Raw genomic sequence first — 9,432 nt, 5'->3', positions numbered from 1 at the left:
CCTGCTTTAATCACTAAGCTGAAAGTGACTGTGGGTTTTGCATAACTTACATGTTTCTGTTATACAGCTGTTTCTCTGCAGATTTTAAATCTTTCTCTGAAACATGTAGTTCTCAGTCAGACACAGTTGTCAAGATACTTCATGAATTATTCCTAAGAGTTGCATCAGTTGTTATCTTCCCTGTTACATATTTAAACTATTCAAATACTGATTAAAGGTGCTAGAATTACAGTAAAACCAAAAATACACTGTTAGAGGGCTAGGGAAGCCCTAAGATGCATCTTAATGCTATTCAGCCAAAACTCCCTAGAAAAAACATCTAAGTTAGCCAGTGAATGGTTTCAGTGACTAACCATGACAACAAATAAACAAATTATTTATGGAAAGATTGGAAAATTGAAGTCAAATACAGAGTACGACTGGCATCACTACTTGGAAGAAGGTATATATTTTCTAACCCCCTCTTCTTAATTCGTAAAAAACTATTGCACTTGTTATTCTCAATGTTTCGTAAGTTACCATGATCACTCCGACACTTGTAATTATCTTGTGCTCATTTTGACTTTCACCATGGCTTACACTAGAGGCCAGGAAAAAAAAAAAAATCTCTTCAGCTAGAAATGACTGAGAGCAACTAATCAAGCTAGCATGGTGAAAATATTTGCAGTAAAATCTCAACACCCTCGTTCCGCTAAGAAATCCATCACACAGAGACAACACATGGGAAAGACATCAGTGCACCTCTACCTGCTCAAGTAGCTGCCGTAGCCGGTGAAGCTGGGACTCCAATTGTTTATTGTGATCCTCTAATATTTGCATCCTTGCTTCCAGGCGCCCTTTATGTTGCCTTAGGAGTTTAGCTTCAGCAATGAGCTCCGCATCTTCAGAAGCATGCTGAGGCGACACAATGGAGTCTGGAGGTGACGCAAGAGGGTTTATTCCTCTCCGAAGATGTTGCTCCTTTAGTTGCTCATATTCTATCTGCAGACTCCTGGTATATTGAAAAGAAGGAGATAATGATGACTTAGTCAAGTCAAATAAAATGAAAAACGTCCTTAGATCAAACAATGTTATCGTCACCTCCAACTAAGAACACAAGTAGCTCATACAAAGACAATGCCGTGACTTGTGATTTATGGAAAGAAGCTTAAAACAATAAAGAAGAGGTGAAACTAAGGTATTTTAACACAGACTCAACAACAAGGAGGTGACAACTCAGACACCAGATAGGATGATTATGAGACCTTTGCTCTTCCTCAAGGTCAGCAATGATGCGCTCCAACTCTCCTCGCTCTTCCTTTTCCACTGACTTGAGTATCTGAGCAGGACTCTGTGGCTGACTCACAGGCGACTCTCCTCCCAACGTCTGACAATATTGCTGGATCAGGGCATGCTCATCCTCTCTAGAGCAATAAAAAAAACACAGATAAAGACAAAGAATAGGAATTTTATTATATGCAAAGTATTATATACAAACTAAAAGTGTAATGGAGCATTTCAAGACACTTTTTAAAAATGTCCTGTCAGTCAATTTAACATCTTTCATCACAAAAGTTCTGAATGTAACAGTCTCACTTGAATAAACAGTAAAACCAGTTATTTAGAAATGTATACTCTGGAAGAAATAGAAGTTATTTCTGAAGTGACAAATGATCTATAAATAAATGCCCGTACAAGTAATGCGCATCAGGTGTTTTATAGGCCACGCGCATAGACTGGGGTTTTCCTCAGAAATATCTTCAAGTTCTTGGAGTAAAGGTAGCAAATGTGTGACAGGAACAAATGGGAGTTGCAAACATACTGTCTGTGCAATGAAAGACCCTATTTTATCTTGCCAAACCAAGACGTTTTGGTAGCTCAGTACATCAATACCTATTTTAAAGCATCGCCAGTATTAGGAGCACAACAAAACAACCACAGATGTAATAAATACTGATTCCTGGTGTCTCTCTCTTAGAAAAGTACTTCTATCAAACACCAAAGTGATTTGGTTCTTTGTAGTACTGCTTAAGATAAACTTTCTACTGAAGACTAAACCTATGGTAGAACAACACTAAACTATTTCTTCTCAAGGTTAACTATTCACTGTCTACCCGCAGCTATCATGTGGTCTTCCATTTTCAGACTTGTCACTGAGATTCAAAAATCCATACTATTACAATCAAACAAATGTGTATCAAGTAACACTATATCTAAAAAACCCAAAACAAACAAAAAAATCATAGCCTGTGTCATTTCTATCTACTTTCAAAATCCATGGTTTTCTATTGCACATAAGTTCATGTATGATAGGAAGCTAAAAACAGACAGGTATGAAAAGATCTTTCCACAGAGCTCTGGTTGCATATCACTTTCCTTCATTCTATCTTTTGTAATTAACTACTGGTTTGCAGAAAATTTACATGTAAAATTGAAAAAGTAATGTAATTAGCGAGTAATCTTTTAACAATAGCTCAAATGTTTAAAGAAAATAATGTACATTCACTTATTTCTTATCTGCCTTGGCTGTAGTCAGTACTGTACTCATGAGAAGAAATAAAAATATGGATCTTCCCATGCAAATGAATAAATGTAATGAATTTTTCATTAAGTACAGGTATATATTAAAATATAATTGGGGTTGTATGTGCATTTAAGCCCCTCAAAAATATAGGGGATATGTGACAGTGTTAGCTGAAAAAGAAAGAGAACAGTGCTCCCTTTTTTTCTTTCCTTACCTACAGAAAAAAACCCTCTGCTTTCTCTTCTCTGCTACTTGAGTGATCAGGGAAACTCACCATCAACATCACTTGTTATTTTGCATTAGTCTAATTAAAACTAACACAAGGGCTTAGTGCAGTTAATGGAGTTTGGATCACGTCCTAATGTGGTGATGAAGATCTTGTGGTACTCCTCCACCCTTCAACCATCTTGATAAAAGAAAAGCCTGCTCCTTATAGTTGAATTTTTGCCAAAGTGATGTAACCCCTTTAGAGGCTTCAAACTCCGCGGTACCTCCCAGCCCTGCAAAATGTGCAGAATCCCCTCAAGGTGACTGAAATGGCTGTCAACGCCCTGTCTTCAGGAAGCACAAAACCAACAGTGTTAAAACAGACTAGAGAGAACACAGCTTTACCATCCAGGTTTCAAAACACTGCTCAGATACTGATTTAAGTCATACAGTGTAACTACACATACAGCCTTTCTTTGGTGCAAGCGTGTTGATGCTGTCGGGAAAGGTCCATGTGATCAAGCGGTTCTGTCTGGTTATTTTAATAAGGCACCAAAAAGCTGCTGTCTACATTTTAAGATGATGAATTAGTTTATAAACATCTATGTAGGTCATCTAAAATGGATTTTATTTTTTTAAATAGAGCTCTGTAAAGCTGGATTTATTAAATTTATTTGGATTTGTTAAATCTGAGATTCTGTCAAGAGTTTTAATGAAACTTACAACCCCCTTAAAGAGAGAGTTTTCACAGTAAATGCTTAGATACTTCTGACTCTATCGTGGTCCTGTAGGCAAGATCAACACAGCTAAATAAAAATAATTTACTATTTTGGACTCCCAGTTATTTGTTGCAGAGAAAATTTAACTTTTGTCCTCTTCCACCAGTTCAGAGTCTGAGAAACTGTACAGGACTGACTATGAATATTGACCCGTCTTTTTTTAGGCATCACACCTTGCAACTGACAACGAACTTTTTCACATGCTGGAGGAAGTGCCTGAAAAAAGAACTCGTCTGAAAGAAAAGTGGGGTTTTGCCACGTGTTCCACCTCTGGTCTGTCTTGCAAAGTTACTAGTTCAAAAAATCAGAACTTTGAATCTGTATAAACAAACCTCATTACTGTAATTAAGACAGCTTCATTAACAGCAAAGGAGTTTCAGGGCAGGGCTTTAAAATGACCTACAACGTAAGGGAATGACACCCACTCTCCGCCATGCAAACACTTTCATTTTGAGAAGCCATGATTCTCTCCTGTGGAATTGGTTGGAGATGGCAATTAGCAACGAAAATAAAAGAACATTATCAAAATAAATTCCTCATCCTCTCTTGGTGGTTACTTTCCTGACAATCCTGCATGCTTTGAGGAAAAAAATAGAAGTACACAAAGTCCTTCAACAGCAGAGACTGCAGTTCTTTGCAGCATTTCACCACAGCAGAAAGCAGTAAAAACAACATCCGAGGAGGTCAGACTTGAAACAAGTACATCTCAACAGAAAACATCATCCCAGGAAGGAAACCCAGGGAAAATGGTCTTTGAAATATCCTGTTCTCTTTGTGGATGTATATTTTCAAGAGGTCTATTCCAAAATATGTATTATGCATAGAGAGACCAAGAGGCAAATAATGTTGCACACAATTTCCTTTGCATCAAGACTACACTGTTGAAAGAAAAATTCAGATTTCCTGGCAATGACTTTTTATCAGTGTATTATTTAATCTGATCAAGAAAACTGATTGTTAAATTAGACTGCAAATAGTAAGATGTGTGCATTTGTGATCCTCCCTCATTGATATTTTCAGTTTTCCTGTGGCTTTCATACTAGGTGATATGCATTCTAGTCCAAATAAAGTTGTATCTTGACCTACTGATGAATATTAGAATAAGATTCAACAAGGTAGTCCTCAATGCTTTATCTTTAGCTTACTTGTTCTTCTCCTGACTTTATCATCACATGGAACTAATTTCTCATTCTGAGAAGGTGCCTTTTAATCACTCACATTGTGTTAAAATACTGGGGTACTACACACTGGGGCTCCAGTGTGATTTACCACCACCAGCTAAAAGTAGCACTGGCCTTCACTGCTTGTTCCTACTCCTGCACCAAAGTGCACAGCTCCCTAGCAAAATCTCAAATGTTCCCACTCTGCATTCAGCTGAGTGTGAAGTGGCATCAACAGTCCTGGAGACATGAAAGTAACTGGGAGTAAAGGCCTGAAGCAGAAAACAGCTATTAAACATCCACATTTACACAGAAAGCATTTATACTATGCCCAGTGCAGCTAGCTTCAGTATGGGCCAGATAGGATAGCACATACATTACAGGAATAAGAGAGCTACATTCTTGACCTATTTTCCTAACAATTTTTTTTTGTCTTTTCATTGTGCTACACCATGACTTGTCAAATTGCAAGGTGTAGCTTTCTGTTAGGGACACTTTTCATCATTCTTTATTGCAAAGACTTCATTTCTTCCTTACGCTCATCTGACAGTAAAAATTAAGCATACACACCCCATTTTACCATTAGGATAGACAGGTTCAGGCACATGAGCGTTTAGCTGCCTTCAAGTTTTCAGCTTTCCTGCCAAACGGCAGCATGTTTGGTTTTTTTCTTTTTTTGGAAGGGAAATCAAGAGGGAGTATTTTGGCTGTATTTCTCTCAATGGTGAGTGTACCAATGACAGAAATATGTGACAAATTATTATTAGTTATGTAAATAGAGTTAACTGAGCAGGAAAGAGGAAACACATAAAAGTGGTCACATGTGCTTCTCCGAAAGAAAGTATTTTAAATCTTGAATTATTAGTACATTCATAGACAGAATAATGTTATGATTAGATTTTAAAACAGTAAATGAAACTACTATTGAGAAAAACAGAATTTTCTAACTAAAGCTCAACAAGAACAATTTCTGCTTCCTCTTTAAAATTCTGATGACATTCAATAACTTAAAAGAGCCAGAGTGCTACTACACTGACTTAATTAATAGAACCGATGATACAGTGAGGTTGAAACAATCGTGAATTTTTACATCAAAAAAAAAAATCATACTTAATTAATCAGTATTTCAAGGGGTTCTATGCTTTCCAGGTTCATCAATGCATTTTAATGATGGTTCTTACAATAAAAGTGATAAATAATTCAAAATAGAAAATGAAGTTGATAAAATTAATGTAGTACTATGTTTATATTCCCAAGTACAAGCAGATGGATCAGCAGTCAGGGAACTGGAATATAAACAAGTAGCAACACTGCTTTGGCTCCTCAGAATCTTCAAAATACCGATGATTTTTTTTTCAGTGAGAAAATTGTCCTGGGAGTTAGCACAAGCTTTTAACCCACTCCATGGTCCACTTTGGTAGAGAAGAATTTTGTTCTTTTATACTATGATAAAAGCAGAGAAGTAATATAAACTAGAACCTGTAGAGCTGTGACTTTTTTTCCAGCCACATGAAACATCCCACTTCTGAAACAGAATGGCTGACAAACCTAGAGTTTCCTGACAACATCAAGTGCACATCACCAAAATCTACAATAAGTGCTTGCAATGAACTTTATGCACTGGAGTCATACTTGCTAGCTACTTTCACTGTGACTAAGCCCTGTGTTACAACTTTTGAAGATTATGCCATGAATCTATAAACAAAGCTCCTGGCAGCCTGAACAAGGATGAGATACTTACACGCTTCCTGTGGTGGAGCTACTGTCCGTGAGGAAGGAGCCATTGGTCCTCTCCATCTGTGCGAGCCTGAAAGAAGGGAAAGACCATAAATTTTAGAGACTGTGCTGCACAATTTAATCAGAGGCAGTGTGAAGATCAGTTCTGCTTAGAAAAACCTCGGATCTGGCCGTCCTGGTATACATGAATTGGAATAAATTTCTAGATTTTGTGACAAAAACCTATAATCTAGAGGACTTGTATGAGAAACTTGTGCTATGATTAACTAATTCTGCTTGCCAAACAACAAAGAACAACTATATTTCCTATCTCTAGTATAATTATCATTAGCATCACCACAACTCTCATGGTAAAATTAGTTAAAGAGATGTTTTCACAGATGGTTTTCCTTTTGGATTTTATAAAGCTGAACTAACAAAAGACTATGAATACTTTTTAAATATAGCACATGCAACATCTGAAATTATGCTTGGCAAATAACATCACACTGTGGTCAGGCAAGTCCTAGAAAACAACACAAAACTCAGCATAATTAGAGGGGATCATTGCTTATGGGTCCTCATTCTGGAAGGAATTAATCTGAAATGATTGGATTATTATACTGTATATATAAGGCCAGACAGCTCCTTAAAATCGCAGCAGAAATTTTCTGTCTATTCACGTTTCTAGAAAAGATACACCTTACGTGTGTAAGACACGTACATACAAATCTAGGCACACTCGCTGCTGTGCACATATATTGGACTGCACCAAACACAGCTCTTTACTATAAAGATATCTTGATTTTACACACATTTTTGCAAGTGTATTATGCATTATTACAGACAGTTTCAAATCCCTTTTTGAAACCAGTGTGGAAGGCCCTAAAGAAATGGGAACTGTGGTGATTTAGTATGGAGCAAGCTTGCCCATCTGTACATTTGTTGAAGGCATTGAACGAGGATAAAAAAAATACACATATGTTGAAGTTGTTTTGATCATCTTGTCCCACCCTGGCTGGGGTGGGTCATTGTGCTCCAACATTACCTCTGAAAGGAAGGATCAGCTCCTAAGTGACTACGGACATTCACATTATCTCTGCTTTGGGGCATCTCAAACAGATCTAGTTCATGGTGAGTAACACGCTTACAATTTATCCTTGCAAGGCTGCTTAGCTCACCGTCTTTAAGTCTCTGATGAAACATAATTTTCAAAATTAATTTTCATAGCCTGCCCTGAATCTCTTTAGTGTGCAACAGATATTACAGTTCATGAATGCACATTCTACCATTATCATCATGTTTTTGATCTCTGGCATTTGGTGAGATTTTGCTTGAAATAACACATGGAACCAGGAGACAGCCTTGATCAGGGAGCAGAGAGAGACAGGGACGGGACTCTAGAGTTGCAAAGAGGCTTCAGAGCAGGATTCAAGCTGGAAGCTAAGCAAGGGAATTAGAAGCAACTCAGAGGGGACACAGCACAACAGAACAGGGAGATGAGACTAGATTGCAGGTAGGGGATTTGATTAACAGAAAAGAGAGTTGAATGTTCTTCAATGAGTGACAATAAAGGTTTTAAGTCATAATATACTGTTTCTCTAGGCACAGTCTTACTGATAATATTGCTTGAAAGCAGCTTAATTGAAAAGATTAGAACAATAAAAAACAAATTAGTAGTTTATATGTGAAATATGTATAATAACAGGTCCGGCTAGAAAGCACACATCCAAGATTATATGAAAGATACACAATTATTTTTATTACTAGATGAAAAAACACCTTTAATAGTTTCAGATAGCTTACTTATACAGTAATCAGTATTTTTAAAGTTTGTGATTTTGCTAACCAATGTCTGCACATAGCAGGTACAGGTTTAGCTTTGTATCCTGAAAGGGCTCTGAGCAGTGCACGGTCCACCTCCAGCAAGGGGGGTTGGACTAGATGATCTTTCGAGGTCCCTCCCAACCCCTAACATTGTCTGATTCTCTGAAGTCTAATCCAGAGCAGGACTGGTAAAACCTGAGGGAGAGGAGAGGGAGAAAAAAGGTACTGCACCTAGGACCTCCCTCGATCCTTAAAGGCAGTCCAGAGTTTGAGCTTCATCCGGGCAAAGAAAGCCACAGTACTGTGGCACCACAGGCTGAGGAAATGACACAGGGAGACAGAAAATTCTTGCATCTTTCTAGAGATGTCTAATTTATTTGCTCCGTAGGTTTTAATTGATTACAGCCTGGCCTAGACTCAAAGAAATGTTTGGTGATTTCTATGAATGACATGTTCCAAGTAATTGAAAAGCACTGCAACTTTGCCTTTGACAATATACTATGCTACTAATGAAGGATGAAAATATTCATTGTTGGGAGTGAAAAAAAAAGAAAAGTGGAGGATGACAGTGGGTAGCCTTCAGCATTAGTTTCTGCCCTATTTTTCCCTTGCTGCAAAGACCATAGGGTATTCTAGGTATTTAAAAAACAAACTGCTTTGAAGCTTTCTTATGGTGCCCATAAATAAGAATACAGTTAACTTAAACAGTAAGCTCTGAAATTCTATTCAAAAAGCTGAGGAATTTAACATTGTTTATTAGTTGTGAAGAGCAGATATAATAATAAAAACGCCCAAAGCAAAACAAAGACAGTTCCTATGGTAATATGGATTGATTTCTTTGTTGCCTAAAAGTTTGGTGGTGTATTTTTGAGAGGATACCACTGGTTTATGTAAGGGTACACCTGATTAGTGCTTAACTGTCAGCAGCACTGAATGTACAGAAGAGAGTTCCACAAAACACAGAAGCATTAAGATGGACTTGGCATAACAGATACTTTATCATGAGGGTCACTAGGGTGACCCTACAAAAGCCAGAACATAAGCATCTGTAATTATTATATGCTCTGCTAAAAGTCTATGGCAATGGACAGTGTCAAGCTGTCCATGAAGAAAATGAAATGCTGGATCTAAAATCTACAGGGAAAAACTATATACCCAACAAGTTCAATTTCAGTCAAAAGTTAAAATGAGGAAACAAAAGGAAAAGAGCATATTTTGGAAATAAGACAGTAATTCTGCA

The 9,432-nt window shown here is 37.4% G+C and overlaps 1 protein-coding gene across 1 annotated transcript in view; it reads right to left on the bottom strand.

Moving 5' to 3' along the window:
- LOC104271695 (utrophin-like) overlaps positions 1–9,432 on the bottom strand; it is a gene marked incomplete at its 5' end in the record, with an annotated part of 42,899 nt that overhangs the window by 11,488 nt on the left and 21,979 nt on the right. Inside the window, 3 exons of the mRNA XM_009866438.1 lie at positions 748–991; positions 1,245–1,403; positions 6,391–6,456. Of these exons, the coding sequence (XP_009864740.1) occupies positions 748–991; positions 1,245–1,403; positions 6,391–6,456 (469 nt within the window). The remainder of the gene's footprint in view (positions 1–747; positions 992–1,244; positions 1,404–6,390; positions 6,457–9,432) is intronic.

The sequence above is a fragment of the Apaloderma vittatum genome, unplaced genomic scaffold, assembly GCF_000703405.1.
Source record: "Apaloderma vittatum isolate BGI_N311 unplaced genomic scaffold, ASM70340v1 scaffold37913, whole genome shotgun sequence".
Lineage (NCBI taxonomy): Eukaryota > Metazoa > Chordata > Aves > Trogoniformes > Trogonidae > Apaloderma > Apaloderma vittatum.
The sequence above is the reverse complement of the archived record's forward strand: the minus strand, read 5'-3'. Positions and strand labels throughout refer to the sequence as shown.